The sequence below is a fragment of the Antedon mediterranea genome, chromosome 5 (genome assembly GCF_964355755.1).
Source record: "Antedon mediterranea chromosome 5, ecAntMedi1.1, whole genome shotgun sequence".
Taxonomy (NCBI): domain Eukaryota; kingdom Metazoa; phylum Echinodermata; class Crinoidea; order Comatulida; family Antedonidae; genus Antedon; species Antedon mediterranea.
Window position 1 is genome coordinate 9,414,047 of NC_092674.1, and position 17,097 is coordinate 9,431,143.

The 17,097-nt window shown below is 32.8% G+C and overlaps 1 protein-coding gene and 1 long non-coding RNA gene across 2 annotated transcripts; both read left to right on the forward strand.

Moving 5' to 3' along the window:
• The first annotated feature begins 619 nt into the window (after positions 1 to 619).
• LOC140048714 (ubiquitin carboxyl-terminal hydrolase 38-like) lies at positions 620 to 7,788 on the forward strand. The gene is made up of 8 exons (XM_072093486.1): positions 620 to 676; positions 2,082 to 3,016; positions 3,234 to 3,335; positions 3,552 to 3,710; positions 4,178 to 4,368; positions 4,552 to 4,645; positions 5,216 to 6,517; positions 6,794 to 7,788. The coding sequence occupies exons 2-8, from the start codon at positions 2,099 to 2,101 to the stop codon at positions 6,959 to 6,961; spliced, it is 2,934 nt and encodes a 977-aa protein (XP_071949587.1). The 5' UTR covers positions 620 to 676; positions 2,082 to 2,098; the 3' UTR covers positions 6,962 to 7,788.
• A 920-nt stretch (positions 7,789 to 8,708) lies between these two features.
• Positions 8,709 to 14,425, forward strand: LOC140049551 (uncharacterized). The gene is made up of 3 exons (XR_011845301.1): positions 8,709 to 9,162; positions 13,889 to 13,987; positions 14,383 to 14,425. It is a non-coding gene; the product is annotated as an uncharacterized lncRNA (long non-coding RNA).
• Positions 14,426 to 17,097: the final 2,672 nt, after the last annotated feature.

Genomic DNA, 17,097 nt, shown 5'->3' on the forward strand with positions numbered 1-17,097 from the left:
GTGCAGCGCCTACCAGATTAGGCAATGAGAGTAAAGCATCTTGCCTAAGGATGCAATTAGTATGGTACAGATAACCTCGAACCCATGCCTATCACATGCTACTCCGATATTACCATTACACCATCACTCTCCAGTATTGAATGATGCAGGATTAGCAGTATCATTAATTGACAATAAATCAATCGAGTGGCGATCAGAGTTGTCGTTTGCAACTACTGAAGTAGAATGAAAGAAAAAAGAAAGGAAGAAATAACGACAAAAAGGAAGAAACAAAGAAACAAAGAAAAGTCAACTCAGCTGAGAAATAAACCATAACGACTCTTGTACAACTTTATAAAATTATCGGTGTATGGGCCTCTGTCAAAAAGGACTAGAATTTTGTTTTCAAACTTTTTTTTCTCGAATTTACGCGCACGCTTCTTAATAATTCAGGAGAGTGGTGGATTTTCAGATAAGTTTTCTGCCTGAAAATATCAGGTGGGTATAATATAAAGTTTGTTTTTATTATCAAGAAGAGTGAAACATTATTGCCACAGAAAAAAAGAGAGGGCGCGCGACAACATTTTTTAAAAGAAAATTTCTAATCATAACCTTTGACATATAAAAAGTGCGTATCGAATTTGTCATGTTTTTGTACGAAGAAAAATTAAAACCAAGAACAAAAGAAGATTGAAAAGTTAGTAATTGGTCATAAATTATATTTTGAAGGTGGTTTGCGAAACTGTATTAAAAGCCTATTAGAGGATTGTGTGTTGTAATAGGCCTACTTACTGCTGTGTCGCTGTATGTAGCCTAGGCTAGGCTCCTGGCCAGGCCTACCGGACTGCTGGTTTAAATTCATTGAGCATCACTCATGACCATGTAAGCTTAAACATAGGCGCGCCTAGGCTAGGCCTATACAGTTAGTACGGGAAGTACTAGGCTAGCTAAGCTAGGCATACTAAGTACCCTATCTATGGCACCTAGGGTAGGTCGATTTAGTAAGCTAAAGCTAAGATAGGCTAGAAACGCCCTGCTATAAGTATAATAGGGCCTAGACTAGCTAGAATAGTTTTATTTAATAATAATATTAATATTGGATTTCCATTTTTTTGATGGATGGAAGTGGAAAAAAAAAGTTCTAGGCCCCCTAGGCCCTAGTGGGAACTGGACTGAAAGGTTTAGTCTATTTCTACTGTGTGATTGCTTCCAAAAAATAAATTTAAACATTCAATTAACTAGCTAGAAACAATGCCTAGGCCTAGCCTATTTGTAGGCCTAGAATATTCCACAGCGTACCACGTGTTAAATCTATACCCTTAACTAATAAACAGCATTGCCGCCTGGACCAACTTATAATAATGGAGCTACTTGAAATTAAATTTAAGTAAGTGGCATAAGTATACTACAAATGTCTTACTATGCATAAGATTTAGCGCTACTTTTAGGTGCTAATGTACTGTAGAGTAGTTTAATTTTAAAATAGTTTATAAATTAAATCATCCAAATACAGACCTTTCCTGATTTCCCGATATTAATTAAATTTTCCCCTGATATTTTAGATAAACAAAAAAATATTCCGATATTTATAATTTCTATTACTCTAGATAAAGAATATTTAAAATTTATATAATAAATTCATGTATTGTTTAGTTAATGAATGAAACACTGCATATAAAATGGCATAGTTTCGACTTTTGGCACACCTGACATACTAAAAATACCAAGACTTTTAAACTTTTAATAGTAGTGCCTTCTATAAATCTATGGTTTGATATATTTTTCAAAATATTATAGCACCCTCTATAGTTTGGACATGATTTCATAAAACCTCTCAAAATTTCATTTTTCAAAGTTGGGAGGTCTGTCCATATCAGCAAGGTTTTAATATTATGAATATGAAATTAGTATAAAGTAAGCAAACTCCAAAAGTTTGAATAGTTCTAGTGTAACAGTAGGTCTAGGTAGATACTGCAGTAATATTACTGATACATGATGAAATAAAATTACAGTAAAATTAGTAAGAACCACTACTACTAGGCCTACAAGGAAGGTACAGGTATTATATAATTATTGTTATATTTATTTTATTCAGCAAATAGAAAACAGGACATTAAATATGGATGGAATTCTAAGAGGATTGATGGTTTCGAACCACAAAGAAGGTTTAAAGAAAGGACTTTTAACTAAACTTTGCACCAACCCTGGAAAGGTTGGCTCATTAGAAGAACTAATGCGCATCTACAAAACAGCAATGGCTTGGATTGTCTATAGCGAGTCAGACTTTGAGGAAGAAATGGGAACAATGGTGCTTAAAGCTTGGGGCAAGCAGAATCAGTTAGCATTTAGGGACTTCTTATTTCAATACTGCCACACTATTGACTTGGATGACTTTGTAGAGATTGATAAAACTATCAATTTTATTCATATATGTTTACGTACTATGGATGATAAACGACCTTTCCATGGCATTATACAAGAGAATGCCATTGCACTTGCAAGAGATAAAGCACCATTAAGTTCTTTAGCTGCTCTGAGTCGACTCCTTGTCGATATTCCAGAGTGTATTCCAAAAGCAGACAAGATGAAGGGTTTATGTATAATGTTGATAAAATGTGTTAATAGAGAAAGAATCACTCGATCAGATGTTAAAAAGCAGAAGGACGTTGAAGCAATCAGTGCACTTCTACATTACATTTGGCATAATAACATCACCATAACGGTCATCCCGTCTCTGATGGAAGCATTTAAAACGATCTCTTCTGTAGATCGCAATGTTCCTACTCCTTCAATTGCCATCGGTGCTCTTGTACAAAGAGTACCAGTAGCAATCATCAAAAAGATTACGAAGGATGCCGCCTTCGATCAGTCCATACCGGATGTGAATATGACGGCGGCATTGGCTCGTATGATTGATTGGCTAGAATGGCCTGGTGTAAAGAACATTCATTTGTGGATCGTTGCATTCCTGAAGAACTTAGCGGCAGCAAAGAAGTACTCCATTTTGATTAAAGTATCCTGTGAATCCATCGTACAGGTTTGTAACTCACTCATTATAGAGCTTTTGATTTTTGATGACCTAGGAACTGGTTATTTCATGTTAATACATTGTGCCATGTTAGGAGATAATCATGTGCCTCCTCAACAGTTTGTAGGTCGTCGAAAGCTACTGATTTCCTTGCACATATATGCACTCTCATGTAACTTGGGCCTAAATCAACTTAGCATGGCTACCACTTTCTCTATTTCTGTAGGTATTCAAAATGCTGAGATATACTGATGTACGTGAAAGTTCATTGGCTGTTTTGAGACACATGTTACTAAGCTTTCAACACCAACCGACAGCTTTTCATAAAGTAAGTGAACAATTAAGATTCATGCCAACTTCTAAACTGAAGTAAGATGAGACCATTTATTCCAAACCAGTGTACAGTCTGTGAACCAATTGGTGTCAGCACAAATTTTGGGTCCTAGCTATCTCTGACTCGGCTGATCTCATATCCTGAGACTGTAGTCTGGATTTTTAAAGGCAGAAAAATCGTCACAAGAACCATGTCATTTATCTCTCTTAGATTGTAGATCTTGTGCCAGATTTGGTAAAATCATGGAGAGATTTGGGATTAGATGAGAATCATGAGCATCTAAAGAAGCTGGCTGAGTTGATCTACTGTCAGATGTATCAGCATGCTGGCTATCCTGAGCTTTATCAGCCACTTCTAGATGTCTTTCAGGTATATTGTTTGAAGGATACTATAGTATAACAAAACTTTTGGAGAAATTCATTCATATTTTAACAAACTAAATCCAACTCAAATATCTGAATTTTCTAGATCTATCAACATCCAGGTTAAGAAAAATTCAGTTACAGTAGGCACCTTCTGGACCCAGCATAGTATCTCCTAAATAGGGATCACCTGTAAATAGGGGTTGCCTGTAGTGATATCGCATACCATAGATATGAAAAAATACAACACAAGATCAAAAAGTGATAAAATACAGTCAATGTTATATATCAACATGTTTTGTTTTGACAGTGGTCAGATTTATCTTCTCAACTTTGTCAATGATTTTGCTTAAGTCTGTTTTAAATTAAGTAATTACTTTATAAGTTTCTTGACTTAAAAGCAAAAAGATTGATGAATACCAGCCAAACTATTAAACATTTTTATTTAACATGTTTTGTTTTGTCAATTTGTAGGACATTCCACAGCCAACAGAGGAATCCATGAAGCAGATGCTCCATAAAAGTGCTTGGACTTGTAAAGACTCATACAGCGATGGCAGGGAGACATCTGCAGCCAAGTCTGAAACTGGAAAAACAGGTTTAGTTAATCTAGGAAACACATGTTACCTCAACAGCATTGTGCAAGCTCTGTACATGACCAATGGGTAAGTGTAATAGCTGAGTTGTTAAGGCAGGGGCGACGTTTACCATACCCAAAGAGCCAACAATATCGGCATGTGCTTGAAAACGACTTGTTCCTAGTTCGGGTGCTGGAATAATGTCTGTAAAAGTCTTTATTCCATTTAATTTGTCTCACTGTTTTTTCAATGTTATTCCTTTATTTCTAGATTTTCAGATGATATACTTTATAAGGATACAGTGACATCTCAGAAAATACGCACTGAGATACGAAAGTTATTTGCATTCATGAAACATTCTAATGTGAGTTGTATTAACTTTATTTAATATTAAAAGGAAAAAAAATACCATATTCAGACTTAGGTGTTTTAAATGTCATAATGTTGCTGATGATTTTGCTTCCAGATACAGTACAGTATCACTTCTAGTAAGACCAAAGAAATTGTCCACTTTTAATAATAGGGGTGTTCCCGATTACAAGTTGGTTAAGTTAAAAACATGTATTGCTCCTCATTCGTTTTACCGGAAAGGATCCCCTTAATAGAGGTTTCCCCTGTATAGAAGTGCCCCAAAGGAAGGGTTCTCATTCATCTTTTATTTCGGAAAAAAAAAAATTCTCCATAGCTCAGTAACAAATTAGTGTACATTATTATAAATATAACAAATATATATAGATATATAAAAAAAAAAACCTACGCCCATAGTCACGTGGTTAGAACAATAGCTTCATCCATCTACCATGTAGATTGGATGAAGGAAAAGCAAATTCATAAATTTCATAAAGGTCTATTGTATTCAGTATCATTTTATCTCAGGTTGGCCAGAATTCAGTTCAATGTTATATGTTTATTATTCTATTATTTATTTTTCTAGAGGGCAGCATTTGAACCAAAGAAGTTTGTTGAGGTTGCTAGGCCCCCATGGTTTACATTAAGAGCTCAACAAGACTGCTCTGAATTCCTTAAGTATCTGCTAGATCGTCTTGATGAAGAAGATAAAACATTGCATAAGCTTCCACAATGTACCAAGGCTGCCACCACTGAAATGAACTTAAGAAAAAACTCCTCAAATAGTGGAAGTAAAACAAAAACGAACGATAAACAATCTGTTGGTAAACAAAAGAAAAGAACTGTTACTGAAAAGTACTTCAGTGGCGAGTCCTTGACAAGGATACGTTGTTTAAATTGTAATCATGAATCTATGAGGACAGAGATATTTTATGATCTACCATTAGCGTTTCCAGATTCAGGAGACAGCAAAAGCATGCTTGGTGGTGATCCTAACTCGGCTCGCAATCCAAGCAACCATAATCCGGAAAGAGACAGCCCCGAAGGTGGGCCATCATCGAGTTCGGATGCAGTTCCAAAGCTTATCGGTCCAGTGAATTGGCGACATGATAGGTTTACTCAGAGTGCAATACCTGAGAGTAGAGTGGAAGGTGAAACACGAACAGGGCCAACACCTTGGCACGATTCGGATGACAGTAACAAAGAGGTTCACATTGAAGAAATGCTTGAACACTATATATCACCAGAACTGATGGAAGGAGATAACAAATATAACTGTGAAAACTGCCTTAAGTTACAAGATGCAGAAAAAACTCTTGAAATAACACAATCACCTCAAGTTTTAATTCTAACGCTTATGCGATTTGCTTACGATGTTAAAACTTGTGTTCGAAGAAAGATATTAACCGATGTAAAGTACCCGCAGGTTTTGGAATTACCGTTGACTCACACAAAAGACGGAAAGAAAAGACCTGCAGAGACGGATCTTGCTGAAAGTGCAGATGCTCCTGATAATAAACGCAGCCGACATAATGGCAAGTATAGAAGAACAGATCCATCAAGGACATCGCAAAAATACACTTTATCTGCTGTTGTCTTTCATTCTGGGTCATCATCAGAAAGTGGTCATTATTTTTGTTACGCAAGAAATTTGAACGGTCAAAAAGAAGGTTCCTGGCATAGCTTTAATGACTGTCGTGTGACACGTTCGAGTTATGAAAGTTTTAGTAAAGTCATGAAACATTTTAACCGTGATTCTGCATATGTTTTGTTTTATAAGCGTTCAGATGATAGCGTAGATGGTGATAGTGAGGCTGCGGCTCTTGTGCGTGCGTTACCTAGCCATTTGAAGGAGTTGGTTGAAGCAGACAACATGAAGTTTTTAAAGGTACTGAAATTATTTTTTTTCTCTATTGAATGTTGAATGTTAATCATCTGAAAATACAAGCAAATTACAATATGATATAAATAATAACAATGTAATTATAATATGATAACAAAAAAAACTACTATTGAACGATCATGCAATACGTACTATTGCTGCCATGTGACAGGAACTTGTTTAGTTGTGTTATAATGACAATTATTTGAGTTGAAAATAAGTAAACAATTGTAGATCATAGGTCATCAAATATATATCAATCGTTTCTTTTTTTTTTAACAGGAGCAAGAAGCAGCTGCAAAAAGAAATCAGAAGCGGGTGAGCTATAGTACAGAGAATATTAGTTACCACCGACCAGAAGATTCAGATGACAGAGATGGTCCTTCTCAGGGTTTCGGAGGTGGAGGAGGAGGGGGTTTCAACACTCATGTCAATAGATTTGTTTGCTAACTTTGGTACAAACTTGTACTATTTGTCTAAAGTTAATTTTTATAGTGAAAAAAGTGTGGTGTTGTCCCTTCTTTAAAACCTACATCTATATCCCCTTCTGCCTTTACCCACTCCACACCCACTCATTGTAACCATATAGATATATACATGTAGTAAAAGCTGAGCCTTTAATTCATTCACTCATTTCAAAATCGATATTAAACACTTATTCATTTCTATGTTGTAGTGATGTCAATAATATCTCAGTGTTATATATATTTAGATACTAACAGAGTAATTGTCATTCATATCATTATTGTATGATCTTTTTAATCTGCAGAACAAAGAAATTATTTTCACCTATATTTTTAGAGAAGACTCCCTATGTCTGTTTTTATTTGATACCAAAATTATATAATACAATATTACTGTATTACAGAAACATAAAAGGGAAATCATGACCCATGATATCTATCTTCGATAGGGTTTATTCTCGTAAGCAAGCCACTACCATGAAAAACCTGAGAAAACAGGCATTTCACTGTATGAGACTATACAGAGTAGAGTGCCATATGAATTGTGAATCCAGAAATTTAAAAATGATATTGTACTTATTTGTCTCTAAAAGAAATATCCTAAATCTTTTATTTGGTTATAAACCTTTTATTCTTTAAATTAGTAAAAAAAGTGATATTTTATTAAATTTTAGGTGTTGAATAATACAGGAATGGTAAATATATGTTCAACTAAATGCAGGGTTTATCCACCTTTTGAAAATGTAAACTGAAATGGGATGTTAAGAGAAAATGGTTTTGATATAGATTTAATATTTTTAAAATGTACTTTAATTTAAATATAATACTGTTAATTTTTTGTATTGTTAATGTGTACCACCATATTGATTCGATGTATTGTAAATACCTCCGCACTAAACCTCAAATAAAAGTATCGGTTGTAAAGTGAATTTATGATGAGTTTTACATAGAAATGTGGATGGATTTTGGTTGATGGTTTATCAGTAATTCCTTATGTGCATCTTTCGTTCTTTTGTCTTTCTGCGAATTTGAGATGTATGTGCTTTAAGGCATATCATTTCAAGATTTCAAAAACCTGTGGAGGCGGCTTCAATCGAGGATGTGAGCCCTCTATTGAATATACTACAGCAGTGTAACGTCTATACTATTATACCATTTTGTACTTGGGAACTATAGATCATTAATTCTAGTATATTCAATGCTGACTGATTTGACATAGTGGCCCCATCTTGAGGGTAGCATTTATGCTAGGCATAATTTTGAAAAATCTAGCATAATCTGGCATAATTCCGGGAAAACCAATTATGAAGCAGTTAATTAAGCATTTTTTCTGCAAAAAAGTTCACATGAAAACATGAGATGATGCTATTTCCATATCTTGACCGAGATGAGTTCAAACCTGCTCTCCTTTCTTACAATTCCATTTGTTGCATATAATATTTATACGGCAATTCCATATATAGCAATTATTCTATGGATTCTATGTAAATTGCAATATACTGTATTGAATCAACCATTCCAACATCCTAGATCTGTAAACCCTACTGGTATTATTTGGAGGTAAAAAACTACAACCAGTTTGGCCTATGGTTTTACACTTCTCATTCGAACTGCTTTGGTAAGTTCTTCACAACTGTAACCGTTAATCAGAATTAAATATGAAAAACAAATAGTACTTTTAACTGTGAACTTGCTAAAATCATGTGATTTAAATTTATTTCAGGACATGTGTTTGAAATTGTGTAAATAGGCCATTTAATTCTTTAGAAGTCGGCTATCCTGGCTCGTAATTGATTATTTTTCAATGTTCTGAATGCAGAAAAATAGTGAAAGTCTCGCCAGGAGAGTGGGAAACAAATGCCTTCAATAAGATGTCTTGAAAAATATATTCAGCGTACATTGTGTTCGAATTAAAACTTCCCTGGAAATTATATATTCATGAAATTCAAATAAAGGCATTAATGCTGACCTGGATATAGAGGCACCTCTTGCAACCTAATTAAATGACCTGGGAGTCCTACAACAGAACAATGCAGTAAGTACAAGACTATACAGTTGATAAGGTATAAGTGTAATTATAAAATGATATTCGTAAACACTATATACAGTATATTAACATAGTTTTGTTCTTTAGTAGATGTTTAGATGCTAAGGTTGTGCAGATGCTACACAGAGAGTTCATATGGGGTGAGTTGAGTGTGTTTTTGTCTCGCTTACCCCTTTCACATTGCATAGCTCTGCAGTTTGCACCCACAATGAAGCTAATTCTGAGTTCAGGGGTACACCAGGGACACATAGTGAAATGTACAACTCTAAATGGTGGAGTTGGTTTAGGGGTCAGAAGGTTACCCTCACCCGAATATTTATTTAATTGTATTTATCATCCATAGTGACAGACAGCCTTTTTTATTTCAAAACTATGGTGTTGCAGGATTGTTATGAAGGGGATCTCTCCAGAGTTTCGTGGGTGTTTCTTCATAGTTTATTCACGGTGTAAAGTGAGAGAGGTATACAATTACACGATTCACACACAACAAAAATGTGGAAAAATGTGACAAAAAAAGTTAACATGGTCCTTGGATATCTTCTGAGATGCTTTAATCTTAATGCTAAGATACAATACAATGCATTCACATGCTAGGCTAATGTAATTCTTTTGTTGTATTGTGTAAACCTTTATTTATAAAAAACCAAACTAATATATTAAGGTTGATATTATGATTCCTTTGTTGTGTTGTTTAAAAACCTTGTGATAGGCATCTGCTATAATTATAAATAAATTGTACAATATGGTATTAAAGAAATAATATTTGGTAGGTATACAGTGGATAATGTTTGCTATAGCATGAAAATAAAAGTTTAATAAACACACCAGAAATGTAAAAATGTAAAATTCATTTACCTAATTTAGTAATCTGATAAATTGTTTTCTATTTATGTACAGGATTTTACTGTGTAATGTAATTAGAACTATTCCCCCACCCACACCCCCCCCCCCCCACTGATAAGAAAATGCTTATTTTCAACAAAATCATGTAGTAAAAAAATGTATAAAAGTATGAAACATAGAAGAAATTTTCGATTGATAATCATTAGAATGTAATGTATGATCAATAGGCATTTTTGCTCGCACCTGGCCTTTAAATTCTGCTTTATGGTATCCTTATACCGTACCTGAAATTTGCCTTCCTATGTTTATAAAGGAATGAAATAATTCCTAAATCCAAGTCTCCCCTCCCCCACCCTCAATTGGCCCCAAAAAACAAATTACCGCTTAATAATTTCTAAACGTAACCTAGTGTTTTTGTTTTTTGATACGCTAATTACTTTTAATTTAGAAATGTTAAACAAGTACAATGCCCTTATAAGTACATTCAATAATCATGCTTTTTACTTCAGTTTTAAACGTATTAATAGTGATTAGATAGTAAAAGCATAACTCCCAAGAGTAAACAGCGGAAATGTATAGTTAAGAGAATTAATGCAAGAGTGTGTATTGATTCCGCGCACTCTGTGTTCAATACAATTGAATAATAAGATTATAGATGTTAAAGTCTATGAGTAGCAATATCTAAATTCAACGAAACAAATATGCCGTGACAGCTAGGGGGTATAGGCAGATCAAATGTTTTGTTTCTGCAACTTTGTTGGACTAGCTGAGTGTAATGCAGTTATTATAATAAGCTCCTGCTCCAGGTGTCTCAACAAATCCATAAAGTGATTGTAAATATTATTGTGAAATATACTATTCTCTATATAAACAAACAACACAATATTACATTAGGATTGTAGTATATTAAAATATGCATTGTAACAAATAAAAACATTTTTTGTTACGGGTGTTGGAGTGCAGGGTGTGGGTGTCTTTTTACTTTTTAAGCAGCAATTTCCTATGATTTGGGTTAGCCATGTTCTTTCAGAATCATTATACCCTGTGATAGAGAGGGGTTTTTTTCTAATCACTGCCTGGTGTTTTCTCCACCACCCCCTTCCCTCGATAAAATTTCAACCTAAATATTTATATATAGTATGTAACTTAACAGTACTGTAATTGTTCGTAATATGGATAAAAAAATGTCAAAAACCTAAAATTATAATATCAGACCAACCTTTCTTGTTTGATATATCACATTATATTACATAACTTAACATTTACGAACTATTATTAAAAGTAGTGAGAGTGGCAGTACCATTTGAATATTGGATATTAAGTGATCAATTCGGTTAATGCAAATTAAAAGCTTTGATAACGGATGGAATTTTGGAAAGTGCATGAAATGAAATAGGTCTCGGTTGGGCTATTATATAACTAACCACCCTTAATCTTCCCACTTATGGATTTCCTATTTCTAATGGTTGAGAATTCCTTTGCTATGTTACTAAACCTGTAATGCACTTAAATGAATAGTTTGTGGATATCAATTTAACATTGTGCTTTTATCTTTTATACCGAGCAAAATGCACTGTTAAGATATTCACGTATATGTATTAAGTAAAGGAAGGATTTTTTAAACTAGTGTCAAAGATACTGTTGATATCAAAAAGTATAGTTTAATAATAATTTCATTTTAACTGTCAATATGGCTAATAAACACTAGTAATTAGTTTGGTTTGCGTTTCACCATGTGATTCCAAAAGTAAACAAATCCAACGGGACCTACTGTAGCTTGAAGACCCATTCCTACAATTTGTGACAATTTGTATCTAAATAATGCATATATATTACTTTAAAAACATTAAACCAGGTCATTCCTTGTCTTTAATGTACGTTTTATGGTAAATTAAGATAAAAAGAGATAAACAATGCACTACTTAAGTAGCTCGCTGTGAATGTCCTCTCGTTGGCCGTCTTTAGGCCTAGCCTTTTGGCCTCATGCTCGACTGAAAAGTGGGTGAATTACAAAAGAAAAACAAAAATATCAATCCGCATGCAATGCATGTTGGGATTTATAACGGGCCGCTAAAATAATTAGAATCGCCTTCTTTTTCACATTTTTAACCATTTAAAGATGAAAAAAGTTATCTCAATAGGACCATAATATTTATTTTTACATTAATGTAGTTTGTGACCTTAAATTAGATCTAAAAAACATAGGGAATGGGTCTTTAAGTTTAGTACTTCATTTTACAAATTTCCTATTTCAAAATCCCGGATCTGTCCCTGTTACAGACATGTAAGTTTAAACATTGAAATATATTACATCTATACAATAGAGATATTATAGTATTACTATTAACTCAGTTCAACAATATACGCAAAATGTAGAACTATCCAACCGAAGTAGAAAATTAAAACAAACAAAAGAATCTGAAAATGTATATGGTAAAGTAGGTCTAAATCATCAAATTGTTATTTATATCGGGCTTCATAAAATTAAGAATGAATTGAAAGCAAATCGGAATTGGCAGATATTAAGCTATACTTTCTTTAAAAGCTTAAGTAGTGAAAACATAGCCACGGATGCCTATTGGGCAAAAGGCTATGTGACATAGTAACTTGTCCACTATAATATATATTGAGTCAAAGAGGTTTATATTGTAATTACTGGAGAATAGTGAAATCATCTGCTAAAACCAAAGATAGTATAAACATAAGATAAGATTAGAAATTTAAGTTGAACATTTCCCATAATACTGATTTGAGAGTAAACAATTCTATTAGAATATATTTGTGTTCCTATATCATGGAGATATATACGGTAGGCCTGTTTCTATTTAGAGAAAAATACCACTTTAACCGCTCTTTTCAAGAAAATGTTTTCTAGCAGAAATGGGTCCATGCGAAAAAAATCTGCAAAAACTGGTTTATGGGGAAGAATTTTTAACTGCAACGCAATTGTGGTCTTAATTTTACCTAAATTCATACAGTCTCTGAATGTCGCGAATATTGGACTTCTATCTGTGGCTAATAATATTGAAAGTACAAAACTAACCATGAATCTGTGGATAAATAATGATACTATTACAAAACTTCATGGTCACCAAAAAAGATTGGTGGTAGTTTAAGTAAAAAATAGGTTGCCTACTATAAACTGCATGTTTAAACTAGATATTTTTGTTACTTTGTATCTAAACTTGTATTGTACAATAGCAGACTGACCAGGAACATTTTAACATTCAATCGATGAAAGAAACTCTGAACAAAGGCACTTTGTATCCATCATACGAGGGGATCAAAAGCTTGTTTCTCAATAAATAGCAATATACAGTAATTGATACGAGATAAGAAAGCTTTACAATTACATTACACACGTATTAAGATATTAGGAAAAAGTAAAAGCAGGTGTATATTGACCAGCAAGTGTTCAGACTCAAAAGTGATATTTTCTATGTGTTATAGGCCTACAATGATACAAATGAGGGTGGATCCAAGCGTATAACCCCTTTTTAAAACCAGAGCATCAGAAATGATGAAAAGTATGTAACAAAACTCATGATGAAGAGGGAGTGCTAGAGTCACTACCTTTCCCCTAATATTGACAGTTCAAAAGATTGAAGCAATAATGGAATAAGTAGGTAGGTCTACACTAACTTGAACCCCTGAGCACTCCATTTAAGAAATCCAGCCCGTAAATACTGTCACAAGTGCCGGCCCCACATTTATTATTGTTATAACTGAATAAATGTGTATGAATGCATGAACTGTCAGATATGTAAAAAATGATCTTTATGATATGACAGTATCAACTTTCAAATCACAAATTTCAAAACTTTAATTTTAATTCAAAACTAAATCTAATTAATGCTCAATGATTAAAACTTCTTTTATCTTGTTTCAAAATCTCAATTATTTATGTTTTAACCTTTAAATGTGCTTACTTTAATTGTTTTAATTTGATTTTGATAATTTTAGGTTTAATTTTATATTTTCTTTTGTCCATTTATATACTGTATTTTGTTTACATTTATGTAGTTAAGAACTGAACCACTTTGGAAATCAGTACATTGTATTGAAAGTGTATTTCAGAATAAAGAAAGATTAAATAAATGGTGCCTTGTTGGAGTGTACAAAGTAAATGGTGATTTTTATAATTCATAGCTAATATTATTTACATGTATGAACTCGACTTTCAAATAAAAGGTAGATGGATCGATGCTTTAAAATGCAGTAATAATGTATGGTAGGATAAATGAATGAGGAGGAAGCCTTGAATCATCTTCTATTTACTGTAATTTGTAACATTGAAATGGAGAATCAATGTAAAATTTTAAAATCTGTTATTGATTTTTCTCTTAAAAACAATGACTGATTGTCATACAATTATTTCTCATACTACATATATTTTTTATGGTTACTGTAGATTTAATTACAGTCAATCGTTACTTGTTTTAATTAGTACACAAGTACTGCAAAAGCTCATTACAATATAGATGTATATCCTAAAGTCTAATTTATTTGGCTTACAGAGTGAAGTGTTTAATGTACGAGCACAATACGACAGTGATCACACGACAAACTGTGAGTACGCTACTACGCTAAAATCAGTGATTCAAGTTCATTGAACTTGGCTTAAGTAGCCAATAGTAGTAGCCAGTAGTATTATTTTTTATAATACACAAACTCTCATGATCATTACATCTATGAATAACTAACATGAGTCAACATATGTTAAATATGATTTTTTTTAAATGGAATGAAGATTATATTATGAGGCATGGCAACTTTAGATTGATTTTTGAAGTATCCTTTCATTTTTTTATTATGTTCAATTATGGGTCATGTCAAAATTGTTATAATTACTGCAGTAACTACATTTTGTTTACTCTTTTGGGTAATCATACACACTGTTTACTGCAGTTACCAACTTCTACATTGAAACAAACTCAAATCATATATTATTGTAGTAAAAAGAAGTAGTTACTGCAGTAGCTGCAGAAGAATAAAAATATAGAAATTGATATAGTGACGTATGTATGGGTTAAGGGTTTCCTCCCAAAGGTAATTGTAACCTGCCTTATGATTACTTAATTAATGCAGAAGTGTGTGTATGTGTATGTGTGTATAGAATTTAAATAAGATTATGTATACACAACACGAACTTCATTGCATTAATAGTGCTGTTAGATCTTATTCCATTAACAAAGCAATTATAGGAAGAGAATTAACCTATGGTTTGTAAGTACTGAGTAGTGAAATCATTTCTAATTTTAGACAAGTATGTCGTTATGCAGTGAAGAGAGAAAAATCAAAATATAGTCTGTGGCTGATTTAGAGACGAAGGGAGCATCTCCTCTGTACCCCCTTCCACCCATAAGCTTGAATTCTTTTTAGCCTAGTATTATAATTAAATTTAGATTAATTAAATTTATTTATTATTGGCCTTACAGAATATCATACTCTATTTTGTTTACCTAATTCCTCTTCGCCTTTCTGAACCCATCACTGGATAAATACATATGTATAACAATTAACATGTAAAGAAAAAGTCTTAAGAATTAAAACACAGCAACCTAGATGGTCTCGGCATAAATGTTGAACTGAATAACTATGATTAATTTGCATGTTTAGCTTGTAGTTACAATATCCAATTAAAGTTTGAGTATGGATAGCAACACTCATGATCCAATAATCTAATTAATAATAAAGACGTAGGCCTAGTACAAATGGAATTTCTCATATCCAATGGATTATTCCTTTCAAGAAATTCATTCAGCCAATAAATACGTTGTCTGATCCTGACATTGGTAAAGTTCTCTGTCTCTTGCGCATCTGAAAGTAAGTTTTACTTTCTTTCTTTTTCATATATCTTTCCTGTCACTCAGTTTTCTAGGCTTTCCTGGCAATGTATGGCAATATTATTAAATGACATAGTCGTTTCTTCCTTCTTACTCTTTCCAGTTCATCTTTCTTGTTTATTCACAGTTTCCCGAGACTTTCCACATGTGAGGAAAACTCTCAATTTTTAGTCATACATTTACATACATACAAGTCAATGTTGGTGTTGAATATTTAGCAATATTTAGCGAAAATAATCCTTCCTTAAAAGTGTAGTCTTGCTCTCTCTTTATTCATCTTTCTTGATTTTCTCAATTCTTCAAGACTCTCTAGCCAGATGTGCTTCTACCCCCAACCACCCCCACAAAACACATTCAACCACCCCGTTCTTATTTCCGAAATCCAATAATTGGATTGGATTTTTCCTCTTGATGTTTTCATACTCTTCAGCTTATATCGGTCCTTCTTTTTTACTGATGGATTGAACAAAAACTTTGTGTATGCATAATATTCATCATGAATATTTACCACAGATACAAGCCAACAAAACAAATATTTTACGCATCTTCATAGCATCATGTTTCAATTGTCGCAAGCCAAAGACGCCGCAGGAAAACCCCGAGGATTTTAATAACGCAAAATAAACATTGGAAAGAATAGTCATTATCGTTATCACGTTATAAAGGTAATGCAATCAATAGAAACTTGTGATTTATGAATAAGATTTTTAAAAACAAAGGAATATTGTGTGTGCTAGAATTGATTAATGTCCCAGAGAAGAAACCGTAAATAGATTAATTTTCATGTAATATAAAGGCAGAAACTTTCTCATATAATTGAACAATTTCCAGCAATGAACATTTACTATTATATGCGTGAACAACAAAAGAAAGCACTGCAATGATAATAAAAATTGTAATAGAGATAAATCAATATTGTTATTAAACATAAACACATAATATTGGAGTTGTACTGTACAAGAATTTAGTTTGGAAAACTTCAATTTGTCAATGTATGAAAAAATAAATAATACATTTTTAAATTATTTATTTCAGTATTTGTAATTTAATCTAATGCATTTCTAGTCTTTTAATTTTGTTTTTTTTTCTATGGTCAATTGTGGTCTGTCTTTTTTTTATAATAATTGTAAAGCACAAAGTTTACCCTCTAGGATTTCTTTTTTGTATAAAAAATAAATAAAAATATATATAACAAATAAAAATACAACCTCTTCAAACTCTTCCAAATCTGAAATTTTTAAAAATGTTGAATTTTCTTTATCATTTAAAATGCTTTATTCTTCTAAAATTGCATTACAAAACCAGATTTCCAGAATTTACTGTATACATTGTATAAACCTCTAAACTGAATGCCCAGGTGACCCATCAGAACAGGTGGACATATAT